The sequence below is a fragment of the Eleginops maclovinus genome, chromosome 15 (assembly GCF_036324505.1).
Source record: "Eleginops maclovinus isolate JMC-PN-2008 ecotype Puerto Natales chromosome 15, JC_Emac_rtc_rv5, whole genome shotgun sequence".
Classification (NCBI taxonomy): Eukaryota; Metazoa; Chordata; class Actinopteri; order Perciformes; family Eleginopidae; genus Eleginops; species Eleginops maclovinus.
In genome coordinates this window covers 17272459-17287567 of record NC_086363.1, presented here as the reverse complement: position 1 = coordinate 17287567, position 15109 = coordinate 17272459, and the positions used below count along the sequence as shown (strand labels likewise).

The 15109-nt window shown below is 38.1% G+C and overlaps 2 protein-coding genes across 8 annotated transcripts in view; one reads left to right on the top strand and one right to left on the bottom strand.

Moving 5' to 3' along the window:
* LOC134876909 (kinesin-like protein KIF13B) overlaps positions 1-8501 on the bottom strand; it is a 41692-nt gene extending 33191 nt beyond the window's left edge. For 5 of the 7 annotated variants that reach the window (XM_063902152.1, XM_063902156.1, XM_063902154.1 and 2 more), the window contains exons 1-5: positions 8334-8497; positions 8117-8196; positions 7755-7834; positions 6628-6721; positions 11-23 (exon numbers count right to left, since the gene is read on the bottom strand). In XM_063902152.1, the coding sequence (XP_063758222.1) occupies positions 11-23; positions 6628-6721; positions 7755-7821 (174 nt within the window). In that variant the 5' untranslated portion in view covers positions 7822-7834; positions 8117-8196; positions 8334-8497. Of the gene's footprint in view, positions 1-10; positions 24-6627; positions 6722-7754; positions 7835-8116; positions 8197-8333 lie in introns of all 7 variants that reach the window. The other 2 variants (XM_063902159.1, XM_063902157.1) reach the window with 2 other exon arrangements.
* Positions 8502-8690: 189 nt separating this feature from the next.
* Positions 8691-15109, top strand: part of elp3 (elongator acetyltransferase complex subunit 3) — a 33095-nt gene continuing 26676 nt past the window's right edge. The window contains exons 1-7 of the mRNA XM_063902160.1: positions 8691-8900; positions 9251-9350; positions 9518-9656; positions 10177-10247; positions 10452-10515; positions 11348-11416; positions 12870-13024. Of these exons, the coding sequence (XP_063758230.1) occupies positions 8879-8900; positions 9251-9350; positions 9518-9656; positions 10177-10247; positions 10452-10515; positions 11348-11416; positions 12870-13024 (620 nt within the window). The 5' untranslated portion in view covers positions 8691-8878. The remainder of the gene's footprint in view (positions 8901-9250; positions 9351-9517; positions 9657-10176; positions 10248-10451; positions 10516-11347; positions 11417-12869; positions 13025-15109) is intronic.

Here is a 15109-nt window from a genome sequence, read left to right as displayed (position 1 = left end):
TACTGCTCACCTTTGACTGGTTTCTGAGGAGCCCAGGGAGAAAAAAACATCAGTTAGTAATTGATGTTGGAATACACATGAACATGTCAAGCAACCTAAAAACAATTTTAAATCTTTCAGTGAGTCAGTTACACAACATAGGTAACACAAAGCAAGGATATGTGACACTATTTATTACAAAGCAACACCAGCAGTGCCAGCAACATTACATTATTTCACATTTTGTCCTGGTAAGAACTGCTTTTCAAGACTCAAAGCAAAGAAAAGGATCATTTTCAGAGAAAGCGAAGCCCGGAGCCCTTTTCAATATTAAATCAAAGTCAGCTGAGGCCTGACTCAGCGAAACTCTCACTTCACTTTCACACAGATACACACATTCACACCTGGAAGCTGTCCAGGCGGCAGTTGTTAAAGGTTGAGTACGTGCGGTGTTGCAGGATTACTGTACTATTTAAAATGGAAATGTTAATTAATTGAAATCGTAAATCTAAAGGTTATCTGCTAAAGCTTTATTTACCATGTCAAAAACAGATAACAGAAACATAATCCACTTGCCAAATAAATCCATTAAATTGTCAAAACTTACAATTTGAAATGTGCCATGTGGTGAGCTAGCAAGTAATGGGAAAAGTCTAAATATTTTTGAGATTTTGAGCCAGCTACTATGAGGCTTTTTGCAAAGTTTAGGCTTAAAGAGAACAACTTCTCTATAAAAGAAATGGATTTGAATCAGAAATCAATAGAAATAGATTAATCAACATACATCTCACATGGTAACAGCTAGCTAGCAAAAACCAGCAGAAGGTGCTCACATATAAACACGTTAGTAATTGTGTACGATTATCTGCTTAATACGAAAATAAACATGTAACCTTTAAACCAAGACGTGGCATTATACGTAGCGTTTTTGTTTGTTTACAACCCCCACACAAATAAGTACAAAAAGGTATGAATTTTATATTTAAATTAGCGCTAACTCCCGTTTGAAATTTGCAACCCTATGTATGCTTCACTTCTTAATTTCTCCCACCAACATTTCCCAGGCAGTCTGGGGAGTCTCTGCTCACAACACTGCTTCTCTAACCTTTAGGCCACTGGTTCCCAACCTTGGGGTCACAGGCTGGTTTTAGTTTGATGTTCCCAGTTTGCTGTGGGAAACGTACAAAAAAAATTCATACTATTTCTAACTTCTTCTTCTCAGATACAGCATACATTTTCTTTTGATATTCTTAGTTGTTAAAGAACCTAATAGTTCCCTGCCTCTACATATCCACTTATAATAATTAAATAAAGCGTACAGAAGAGGAAAAACTGGTTGAGCTGTTTGACACTGCATAGGCAGCATGTCACGAGGGATGTCAGTAGGCATTACTTTTCAATTTAGACATTATGATTTGAAAAAAGTTGACACCAAGCTAGCATGGAAAGAAATCAGCTCTAAGCCGCCCGGATGCATTAGTTAATGGAGCGAAGGGCTCAAGGGGCCCTTAGATCAGATGCGAGAAGTGGCATTTCTTATGGGAAAGGCAAAGAGCTCAGTCAATAGTAAGGTTATCATGTTTTTTTCTTAAATTATTATATGTCTCTCTGGACGAGTACTAACTTATTAAGATCCAAAAACACTGCAGTGCAGGAACAGCAGAGCTAGCAAATACTTAAAAGTCTCACATAACCCCAGGTCAAAGTGATAGGAGTAGGAGGGGGGAGTTTCAAAGACATAAAGTCAAAGGTGTTTTAATGTAGTGAAGCTTAAAAATCTGTCAAGCTGACTAATCCTCTTTGGCTCATTGTGAATCCAATGGAGAATGTGATGCAGCGCTAACCTCAGTGCCTCTCAGTGTTCCTCGGACACAGGACGAGACCAAATATCTGCATTCTTACCAGAGCACTCCAACAAACACTCACTGCCTCTTAAGTTCATCCCTGAGCAGCCAACCATAGTATCCTATGCATCAGTCGGCAAACACATCCACACGTTCCAGAGAGCTAACGACAAATGTGTTTATCAAACATGCTCTATGCTCGACTGCTGAATCATGATGTTTCCATTCGCAATGTAGCATTCATGAAACCAGCTCTAGTCACATTTCTTAACTTTTTACTTCTGGTGATGAACCAAAGAGAATGACCCCCAAGGTATGCAGTTCCATTCAGCGTTACTGAGCGTTTTAGCATCTTTGAGCTCATTGTTTTGACAACTTTACTTTACTTTGGTTAACTGACTTTTTATTAGTTTAATTTTTATATGAAACAGGCAGCAATTTCCATTACAACCTGGCAATTAGTATAGTAAGTGAGACCAAAAACAGAGCTAAAAGAGCATGAATAACGGACTAACATTCATCAGGAGCCCTGAAACCTGTCTCCAAATTATTGTTATATGTCAACTATTTGATAAAACATGCTAATATTGTGTTTACAGCGTGTCTCCACTGCCCCCAAGGGGCCAAAAAATAACAACCGGCTGACTTTTTAATATTAAATCAAAGTCAGCTGAGTCCTGACTCAGCAAAACTCTAGATTCACTTTCACACAGATAAACACATTCACACCTGGAAGCTGTCCAGGCAGTTGATGTTCAGGGTTGAGTATGTGCGGTGTTGCAGGATTACTGTACTATTTAAAATGGAAATGTTAATTTATTGGACATGAAAAAACTGTAAATGTAAAGGTCTGCTAATGCTTTATTTACCATGTCAAAAACAGATAGGGAAACATGAATTGCTAATATGGCGATTACAGCGTGTCTCCACTGCCCCCAAGAGGCCAAACAATAACGATTGCTGCATTTCGTCTACATTTAGCTATTTACTTACTCAGGCATGAAAAAATGTTCCGCAAAAACTATGGAACTTTAGAAAATTGCTGCATTGTCCCTTAATACTTAATAATATACTTGAATTTTTCCAACATTGCCTTTAGAGAATGTTAAGCATTACTGACAAATTCTGCAATACAATAGGATTAAGAATTTCAAATGTATTGAATCCCAACATCTTACAATTTAAAAATGTTGTTGCCCACCGAGGTGTTGGGGCAGGAAAGTGTGTTTTCAAGCAATCTGCGTGTTTTAATGTATTTCCATGCAGACATTTAACAGGACGAAACACTAACTACAGAGATCAGTTGTCCCAAAAATTTGAAAATGGTAGAAACAAAGATTGTTGATTTTTTTCACAAGATCGATCATACCTAAAGATAGGCGCCGAGTCTCCAAGTACGCTCCCTTTGAAGTGCAGTACCACATAACTCAAAACACACGGTCTTCACTCAGGGAGCAATATCAATTTGGGGGTTTAAAAAAAAACAACTGCAAATGTAGTCATAGCCGCACGCGTGCACGCACGCACGCACGCACGCACGCATGCACGCACGCACACACTGGGGGCCTTAATGAAACAAGGCCTCCCTATGTGCGACTTGGCTGGTCCATGAAAGAGTAACATTAAGTCCCGTCCTCTCCTGGGCTGGCGAGGACATTCCTGAGATAACTGGCAGAGCCTCACAGCTCCAAGGAGTCACCAAAGCAGAGGGAGGAGGAAGGAGGGTCAGCAAGTCTGGGATCAACAACAAATCAGGCTTGCACAACTACACTAGTCCGATTGGATAATATATAGCCCATCCGAGGGGATTCTGCATATAACGAATTCTGCACGTTCCACAAACAGATAAAGTGGGGCTTTTATCAAACCTTTGGATAAGAAAGGCTCTCAACTTCATTTTCTAAACATTATTCTGCAGCTGCTGATAAATATTCCAGCAACAACTCAAGGTCCGTTAACAGCATGTGCAATAAAATCTCACCCATGAAACTATAGTCGTACAGGCCTGCTTTAAAGTTATTAAAGCAGATCCAAAGGCTTTATTAATCTCCAGCATGTTGAGAGTCTGACAGCCCCTGCTGTGTGCCTGCTTGCAGCCACGAAGGGGGCCGTAACATATTAACACCCCCTGAGGCTCATGCAGTTATCCTGTTAACTTGTCAGGCAGAGAGCTGACTTAGCACAAACCGTGTGGAATTGGCTGCTGCTGCTGGGACTCACCCCACAAACAAAGCTTTTCTGGGACACTGATTTAGCTCGTAATAGAAGATGGAAACTAATCAAGAGTGTAAAAACTGAAGCTTCCCAGTTAAAAATAATTTGCGGCTGATTAAAATGAGTTGACCTCTCCCTTTTGCTTCACTAAGACCCTTGTGCTGCTCTGGGATCATGGAGTTGTTGTTGGTGTTGCTATGAACCAGTAAAACCTGTTCACATTGATCCCCAAAGGGGAAGCATACCGCAGCTGAAGCATACCACAGCTGAAGCAGACCGCAGTTGAAACGTGTCAAGACATACGAATATTTACAGACAGACACATACACACACACACAGAAAATGCACAGGAGAGCTATGAAATATGACACTATCTGTTTCTACAAAGACAGAGATTCATTCACTAGCATATTTCCTGAACAAGGTAACCTGAGAAGGGGTGAAAGCCTCCAAGGAGCATCTACCTGTGCTGCTCCGAGGAGAGGACACTCAACAGCGAAACACTGGAGACATACAACACAGGCCCAGGGCACGGTTTCAATTCAACACAATCAATGGACATGTCATTCTGTGGCTATTTTGATGCACTAACCTAATGTGTGTTCTGACATCTTAAACTTAAAGCTGCAAATTAATAGAAATGTTATTGAAATCCCTATATCGAAATTGAAGGAAGCACATTATTTTTGAATGGCTAAATATGTGTTGAAATATCACTTTCAATAAAGTATTATTGAGCTGCAGAGATATCCAGTATTCTGCGGACTTAAGAAACATATTTGTTACCGATCCTCTTAAAAGGGGCCTTATTTAATTTCCAGGTTCATCATTTTAATAAAATATTGCAACTTTTCAGCATCAGTTTGCACTTTTTTGATAGAGACTTTATAGGGTTTTGCAGAAAAGACAGAGAAAATCCAGTAGATTTGTGATTTGCGGATATTTGTTAAACTACTGTCCAAACAAGGTTTCAATTAGAGAACCATTTAATTTGGCATTCAATGAGAATTTGGTTTATACATTTCGACATAGCACTGCTTGATTAATTTGCATTTAGGTCTGGAATAATACTTAATTCTGTGTTAGTTTGTGGTAATTTACTTTACACTGGGAGGTTGATTCTCTTAGATACGACAGTAAAAAACATCAAGGGGCCCTATTCTGCACATTTTCAGGTTCATTAAGTATGTTGTGCCTCTACTGGGACATGTCTCCATGCTTTAATGTTCAGAAAGCTCTTTATTCTTCTCATACTGCCTGTGCTGCAGCACCTCTTTTCGCCCTCTGTCTGAAACCAGAACCCAGTCTGCTCTGATTGGTTAGCTGAAACTCCCTCTGGAGGGAACACAGGGATTGTAGCCTTTGCAGACCATTTAAATGCAAAACAATCGTAACACACTTGCAATATTGGTCAAATAAATCGCAAAAATACCTTCTGTCCAAATCATACAGCCCTAATTAAACCAAAGACAAATGTCCACAGCAACTGGACTGAAAGTTGTGCGTTTATTTCTTAAGTCTTAACATTGTCCTCTCCTTTGTCATCATTCCTTTGGATTATAATTTGGCTACCTGAGCAGGACTGAGCTGGAACAGACACACCTTTTGTAAAGAGAGAAATGATACAGAGAGGACACAGAGGGAGGAGGAAAAATGTAATGGAGTAATAGAGGGAGAAAGGGTGTGGTGAGGGTGAGATATAAGCTTCTTCTAAGCAGCTGGGTGTTAACTTGACAGGCTGGTTAGAGTGTTTATTAACTCTTCTGCCAGTAATCCTGAGGGAATGACATAAAGGAAAGTATTATATTGCAATAACTGTATAAGTATACACCTCCTGTTAGCTCGCCGCTGCATAGAACTGAGTTCAGCTCAGTGTGTTCACCTAATTCAATTCACGTGTTACTGCGCTTGAATTGATTTGTTCATGTAATAAAAAATATTTGTTGCTTTAATGTAATTTCTAAATTATTGTTTCTATATTTTTATTTATTTACTTTTTACTTTTCATTTTTGGAGGAAATTAATCTGTGTAAACTGTTGCAGTGTTGAATTTAGAGTTTTACAACCTAAATTTAAATTATACAACAAGGAGTTCAGTTACGAGTTTGCCCACATAAGGGACTTCAAAGCGGGCAAAAGTTTAAAATAAATTCCTTTTTTACTTTGTTTGTTGTTTACTTTCTGAGACAATCACAACACTACAACATAAATCTGACTGTCAGATAGGTCTAATTAATCTTGCATCAAAATAAAAACCTTTATGTTTATTCTTAAACTAGCACAATGGGAGTAACAAAATACTACAGTTTCCATGTCCATTATCATTTTAGTGTCCAATAATAGGCACGAAATGCATGTGGGTCCTACACAAGTCATGTGACTTAAACAGGCTCCAACCCCTGCCATGTTCATAAGAGATGTCTCATGAGAAAGAGACAAAGACAAACATATGGTGACCTCACTGTGGATAGCCCAGGAACAAATAATGAGTAGCAAGTGCTTCAGCAGAAAACAAATTAAATCCATAAAAAGTGTACAGGAAAATGACACAGCTGTCTATACATTTGATAAACAGGTGTGTGAAACTTACCGGGAGTCGTTTTTGTTCAAGTTGATGATGGCCGGGTGCAGAACCGTCTGGCTCCCATCCATCTCTACCACACATTTTGTCTTTAGTTCTTTTTCTGGAATAAAACAGTGATTATATCATTATTTTTAAATAACATTTAACATGCTTTTCCCTGCAGTACATCTGTTCCACTTAGAACAGCTAAGATTTTTAGACTTACAAAATATGGTAAATTAGTTGCAAAATGGCTCTCAAATTTTCAAAGTGTGCTGCTTAGAGAGTTTAAAGAGCATGTACTGCTTACACTGGTCATCATAACTTTCCCTAGTAGTCATTGACACAACTGTCAACACAGAATAACAGGTGGCATAAAATATGTGTGTGTGTTTGTTTGTGTGTGTGTGTGTGTGTGTGTGTGTGTGTGTGTGTGTGTGTGTGTGTGTGTGTGTGTGTGTGTGTGTGTGTGTGTGTGTGTGTGTGTGTGTGTGTGTGTGTGTGTGTTTGTGTTTGTGTGTAACACATAATGCCAAACAGGGAGCAGGAAATAGTGATTCATCCAGGACTTGCCTGTGCAAATATTACAACCCGTTTACAACTCTGAGCAGGCAGTAAGGAAAAGCAGCCACTCTTCCTCATTCCTACCTGCGGATAAAGGCTTTTCAGGCTGAGACAGCACTGGAACTTCCTGTTAGAGTAGGAGTTAGGGCATGTGCTATGTGAGATTTTCCACTGTTACACTTAATGAGGCATATTTGTAGTTTTGCAAAGCCAATTGGAGTGGTGACATGACGTTAAAGGAGATGTTGTTGGTGGAAACGTGGAAACAAATGTTTGTTGGGTGCCGTCCACAACACTGTAAATGAAGTCCCTTTTCTGTAAGGATATGATGTCACTGTCCCTTCAATATTTTTCCATTTCTACTCCAACAGCACTCCAGCCAAGACTTTTCCAAAGAGGAACAGAATGGACCTTTTCAGAGCTTTTCCAAAGAAAGGAACTCGAACCAAGGGAGCCCATTTAAAGCTGGACAGAAGTGTTGAAAAGGACTTTGTTTGGAGCATGAAAACAAACGGAATAAGTGGCTGTCTTTTGTGACTCAAACTGTAACTGCTGGAAGTGTCGCAAGGTTTCCCTGACATTAAACTCACCTCTCCTGTTCATTGGTCGCACACGAACAGCGACCTTTACATTGGAGTCATTCAGGCTGTCATCCATGGTGGCACCTGACCTGTGCCAAATGAATGAATGGACAAGTATAAAACATTTAGTATTTAACTTTTATAAGGTACTGTAGTTGTACTTACTACATTTTAAATTAATACAGAGTGTCCTTAAATCAAAATTAGATACTTGTTAGACCTGTACAGAGCGTCATTGCGTGAGATACCAGTATTTAAACATAAAGAAGCTAGTCTCTGCTTAATATGATACTATGTATGCGAAAACCAAATCCAAATACCTTATTAAAACGTCAAGCTAAAGTACAAAGTCTAAAGAGAAGTTGACAAACCGTGTGAAAGTGTGCGCAGTTGTTTCCCTGTCCGACTCCCACAGGCACCTTGAAGTACACTCAGCAGCTAGCCCGGGACGCTAACGAGAGCAGGATAACAGCAAACACACAGAGAGGGGTCAAATGTGTTTTATAATTACCCTTATAAATGTAACTAACCATGTTACGTCTGCTATATAACCTTGGTTTCTATCTGTAAGTTTAACAAAACACTTACGACAGTACACGGTTCATTCCCTCGGCTCCTCCACCTGTTGCATTTCCTGAAACTTCCCTCAGTGATAAGTCAAGCCATGTCAGCTCGAGCTAAAGGGATTTGCTGTGAGATTTAGCGAGCTTCCAAGTTCCCTTGTTGCGCTCTGCTCTGCACACACTTGCCCATTTGGTTTGGGGGAGTTTAGCGCCACAGTGTGGACCCACATGCATTACAAGTGCGCTGGAAATTTGTCCTAAACAGGTTCAGAAAAATAAAGAACAATATCATTAATAAATAGTTATGTAGCTTATACAGGGGTTGGTAAACGGGGGCTCTGTTTTGTCCTCGTGACATATTTATAAAGTCCAATAATACGCCGTTTAAAAGTGGAAAGACGCATTTACGCCATTTTACGACAGTTTCGGTTACCGTACGAGATAAGCCTTGTTTTGGAGCAACGTGGAGTTGTTTACTATTTCTGACAGCCTTCTGGAGTATAAAACAGATGTAATTCTGCCAACAATTACCCACCCGTTGGAATTTAGACGCTGTGCCTCAAAGAAGAAATGGGGAAGCCAAAGAAAAAGAGTGAGTGTGTTAAATATACCTGAAATTACTTTTTAAACGGGTCTGGTCGGCTTTAGCTTATAGCTTATGCTAACAAGTCTTCCCAATACTTTAAACCCGATGACATCGATATAATTTGTACTGCGTACATTTTCTCAATTTCAAGGCGAGTTTTACATATTTTTCCCGTGCTAAGGCATGTTTTCATACAGGTATTAACAATGGGTTTCATAAACTATAGCGTTACTGCTGCTCAAAATATAAGCTACATTACATCATCGTTTGATGTACCTGGATTGTGTGGTTTATTGAACTCCATTTGCCTATATAAAAGTACTGAAGTAATCTCATACCATGATCATCTTTGTTAGGTGATCTCAGCCGGGCTGAGCTGATGATGATGACCATTGCTGATGTTATCAACCAGCTGGTTGAAGCCCATGAAGAGGGCAAAGATATTAATCTCAACAAGTAAGTATGCTGCCCTTTGCTTAATTAAGTCCCAACATCATACTGCTCAAGCCTTTAATAACTATTAAACACAAGCTGTATGGGTAAAAAACACATGCACAGATCAATATATTTCAATTATAATTCATAATTAAAGATGTGTCTTTCTATGATTTCTATTTTTAAAGAGTGAAGACTAAGACTTCAGCTAAATATGGACTTGAATCACAGCCTCGATTGGTGGACATCATCGCTGCGGTTCCACCACAGTACCGTCGGGCTCTGGTGCCAAAACTGAAGGCCAAACCCATCCGCACTGCCAGTGGGGTATGTAGCTCTCTTCTGACCCTCTGACTTGGGGTCTGCAGTTTAATGCTGAGCTCTGTAAGGCTGTTACCAAACAGATCAAATGCATTGGGTACATTAAGCATTCTGTGTGTCCTTTTAAAAGGAACTTACTGGACTTGGATCTGGAAAATTTGCTGGTCCAACAAATTAAGATCTCTCTGAGGCCCACGTGTATTTTGATTTGTTTACAAATAGTTTTTATTCAAATTTATTTTATCTAATAATGTGCCTTAAGCTAAGGGAAAATGTGTGTGTAAATATTTACAGCGTTTGCATGTGTAATATTACATTACTTTACATCTTGTCTTTTTGTTTGTTTCTAGTTTGTTTTCTATAGTTCATGCTGTATTCACGATGCATGATGAAGGTTTTCTTATCTAGGAATGTGAAACAATCAAGGCATGAAAATGTCAGCATACTAAAGGGTATTGTCAATAATGTTTTCACACAGGTTATATTCAGAAAATAACTCAAGTAAATCCTTGTCTCTTCTATCCAGATTGCAGTGGTTGCTGTGATGTGCAAACCGCATCGATGTCCACACATCAGCTTCACAGGCAACATCTGTGTGTAAGTAAACAAGAGTCTTTGCATATTTAAGTTTTATGTTTTACTTGATACTTGTGCAGTGCTTGCAAGACTATGCTCATTTACATGTTGACACATTTATCTTTGTGAATTCAACATTAAAGATGGGATCTGTTTGTTATTGCTTTTTAAAGGAAAATAAATTTCAGCAATGTGTTTTTCTTTTCTTTCTCTTTACCCTGGCAGCTACTGTCCTGGAGGACCAGACTCAGACTTTGAGTACTCCACACAGTCATACACTGGATATGAGGTAAGGTAGTTTTATTTTACCTCAGGAAGCAAGTAAAGCTTTTTATATGTAGACATTAATCACATAGTCACAGAGTGCTTAACATGGAAATATATGTCAATAATGTAAGGAAATCACAATATATATTGAATGAGAGTTCAACCAAACACATTTCACATGAATTACAAGTAAAATAATATAGAATTTGTAAGTTAAGATGTGCATATCAACAGTAGCAGATAAACAAAACAGTAAATATATATACATATCAATCAAACAATATACATATTAAGAGTCATTATAATTCTGGTCATATTTTAGTTTAAGGTGTGTTGTCACAGTGTTGGGTGTGTCTGACCCCGGAAGGGCAAATGGTTTTTGACCGCAGTGTGAATATCGCAATGGATTGTTTGTTTGTTTGTTTGTTAAGGCAAAGAATGGAAATGGACTTTATTATGCACAACAACAATACAATAAATGAATTGAATTATTCCACACCTGAATATAAGCCTACCGATTCATTTTTAAGTTAACAACACAACCAGTACCATATCAAAACAGTAAAGTGCGTCAGCCAAGTAATTCCCGGCAGTTAAAACACCACACAAGCTGTAGTATTAGGATAAAGTTCCTACATACATCTACAGAGTAAATCTATTGAATACACAATATAAATATACAGAATTGAAGGCAGCGTACATTAAGATATGCCAGCCTATCAAAGTCACGAAATGTAAAGACTGAATACAATATGCTTTTTACAATTGCGTTAGATCAATGTCCTTATTCTGTAGTATTAAGTATTGTTTTGTCTGTTTTTAAATCATTTTTTGTCACTTTCTCTTTCTTATAGCCAACGTCCATGAGAGCAATCCGAGCCCGTTATGACCCCTACCTCCAGACCAGACACCGGGTGGAGCAGGTCAGTGTTACTCTACTTGCATTTTCTATCTTTTTATAATGGTTTGTGAATATAGGCATGGGCTTCTAGACAGAGATACATGTAATGCTTTGACACATCTGCCTCTGTTTATTACATATCATTTTATTTACCTGAGGTTTTTATTCAAAGTCTCTTACAATAAGAGCAGTAAACCATGAAGATACAAACTCATAACCGCATGAATCCTGCAAGTACATTAGCCATTATAGTATACAAGCCTAAAACTTTTTAAAGAAATTAGAATTGTATTTTCTTCATCAGCCAGGCTAGAGTTGAAGTAGGTGGGAACTTGTCTTCCTTTGCCATATCCTCAAATCATTTTCTTTGCTGTGATCTTCTTTGCTTGAGTACACGTTTAAATCATACCCATTGATAATATATTTAGTGTAGAATAATGAGTGTCATGGCTTTTACCCGCCTGCCGAGACCTGACCCCAATTATGCCATTATTCAAATGGGGTGCTACATTAGTCTAATGCAGCAGAGCAGAGCATCCATTATAGAAACAGTTGATGTGAAAGTGTGTGCTCTCTGAATCCCAATTTCCCATCTTTTTCATTTAGTTTTGGCTGGTCGATCTTATGTGTAATCGCTGTTTTAAGTATGACTCCACTTTGATCTGAAAGTTATTAATCGATCGGGCTTATTAATGTAGAAAACTTTTCTTAGAGAAATTCTCTGTCCCATTGCCACTGCACTGTTAGTTGTACAAACAAAACATATTATTCTAATTGTACTGGTATTATGGTATAATTTAGAGAGGTTCTGCAGGTGATGAGTTTATATGAGCTAAAGACACATCTTTTTAGATTAGCTTTTTATTAGCGACACACTCGTGTTTAAATGGTCTTTTAGTCTTTTTTTTTTTACCTACTTTTATATTGTTTTATTTATTTTCTTGGTCTTAAAGGGTTTTCACTTTTATTATTTATTTGACAGTTTTAATAGCAACAGCAACATTTCCTTTTTAGTTGGTCTTTTAATAAGGTGACCCTTTACTATAATTATGAAGGTTTTATTACTATCATCGGTTTACATTTTATTGAACACGTTTGCTTTTATTTTATAGGGTTTTATATCTTTGCATCCATTCACTTAGTCTTGTGTCTTATTTTACCCGAGAGGAATCACTATTTATTTTATTTTTATTACCTTTCAAGGACAGAATATCATGTATTCTTTTTATGAATTAAATGACCATGTATTTTTTGTTTTTCACTAGTTTTCCGTAGGAGTTGATGTTTTGATGATCTATATTAGCCGGTTAAACCCCATGCAGGTTTCTGACTCCTTTTTAATAAGAGTTCTCTCCTACAGTGTTCTCAGAAACACTGTGAAATGTCTAGTGTTGATGCGTGTCTGTTTTCCTTCCACCTGTGAAATTTGCTATCAGTGGTAAAAAGTTGTGTGTGTCTTTGTTTGTGCCGTGCAGCTGAAGCAGCTGGGACACAGCGTGGACAAGGTGGAGTTCATCGTGATGGGCGGGACCTTCATGGCTCTGGCTGAGGAGTACAGGGACTACTTCATCAGGAACCTGCACGACGCCCTATCAGGACACACCTCCAACAGCGTGGCAGAGGCCGTCAGGTAACGCAGCTCAATACAGGAGCAATTATTTTCTGTACATGAGACGCAGTACCAAACAACACATGGGGTTAGTTAGTTAATAACACTCACTTCTGGCTGGCGGAGAACTCACTGCTACATCATTTTGCTTTCTTCCCTCCAGTACCATGAACAGCCATGAACATTTTCATTTATATACTACCATATGTATATACTGTATGTTTCCTGCTAGTGTAATATATTATGGAACAGTCTCAATGATCTAGAACATTTTATATTGAGTATTCTTGTGGTTCATGTCCTTCATACTGTAGGTATGTTTATAGAATTGCTGTTTATTGTTTTTATTTATTTATTGTTTTAGTTCACTTTCCCTATTTTTTATTTACTTTCTTCCACCTTTTTTAAAGATTTGCATGCCTGCAACCAAATAATTTCCCAATTTGGGATCAATTAAGTATCTATCTCTGTATCCATCTACTTTGATAACATTTTTAAGCCCATTGACTGGCAATTTTGACAATATTTTAATATTTTTCTTTATTCTTCTGGGTTGAAAAGGTTAACCCCTCTCAGGTTTGGTTTGTGTCTAAGTGAATTTCTAAGTACAGTCGTTCTCCACCAGAGAGAGCTCTTCTACCATTTGTCAAATTTCACCAATATTCATTTAATTAGCTTTTTTCCCAAAGGCAATAATATTTGACAGTAAAGAATACATAATCCAGCTTTATTTACATGAACTGAAATATAAAAATAAGTGAATTGCCTAATTTTGAAAGGCAGAGTGGCAGTTTTTTATTTTCCACATTTTATTGCCGTAAAATAATTAGATCAATTAATCCGTAGGATATTTTCTAAATGTGTCGGTTAAAATATGTATTTAAATATGTATGTATCAATACACACATATATATTTTTTTTACCGTTTTCTTCATTAGAATTGTAAAAAAAAATCTTCCATCCCTTTTTTCTTTAAAGTGAATTACATTTGATGTACACACAGCTCCGGAAAAAATTAAGAGACCACTCCAAATGTTTCTTAAATCTTCTCTACATGTATGGCAGCCAGTCTAGTGTCTGTTGAATTCCAACACAGAGAAAAAATTGTCAGTAGTTTATAGAATACAATAAGAAAAATAAAATAATTTAACTCAAAGACATACCTATAAATAATAAAACAAGGCAAAATGATAAAGCTGAAGAGGTCTCTTGATTTTTTCTGAGGCTGTATGTATTTGCAGTGAGACAAAACACAGGCAGTCCTCACTTTTAAGGGGCATACAATATTTGGTTTTTTTTATCGTAATTTGACTAATTGAAAATTCAACATATCGTTTAGTTTCTCTCCTGACCTTTTTTTATAAATAAACAAAAAGATCAGTGACTATAATTGTCTTTTCCCTACTCATCCTCCTAACCATAAGTGCAAATGATTTTCTGTAACTTCCATGTAACATGGAAGTACTGTACCACTGTTATATGAGCGTTCACACCATAATGTGTTTACATCCATGACCCTAACCCTCTCTCCATTAAACGCACCATGAGTTAACTCAAAACCCTTTTAGGAAGCGAACATATGATACCTATCTCCACGTCTTGAGCTGTAGAATGAACCTATTCACATCCAGATGGAGAATAAGTGAGGCCATTCTCCAGAAGTCCTCTCCTCTTACTTCCACAGATTTCTCACTTAGCGAGTTTGGCCGGCTTTAAAAGATTTTAGCTTCACGCCTGCTTAGTATGGATGAGTCGCACCTCTTTGGAGACGCTTCAAAGTCAAAGTAGAAACAGCCATTTGTTGAAGACGTCATACAGACCATTTGACCAAATAATGGCTTTTTCACAGGGCTGGCTGTTTGTTTGTCAGCGGGGGCTATTTAATTCCCTAGAGTCCGATAAGACCCCGAGAGGACCGTTTGTGTGTCTCCTCCCGTGTGTGTTGGCCACCGTATGTGTGTGTGTTTGCCTATCTTCGTTAAGATGCTCTGATTGTGGTAATTGTGGAGGCTCAGTTTGTGAGAGAGGGGGTTTGGTTAGGGACAGCCCTTATCTCTGCTCCGTGTGTGTGTCTCCTAGAAAGTGTGTGTGTGTGTGTGCAGGCCG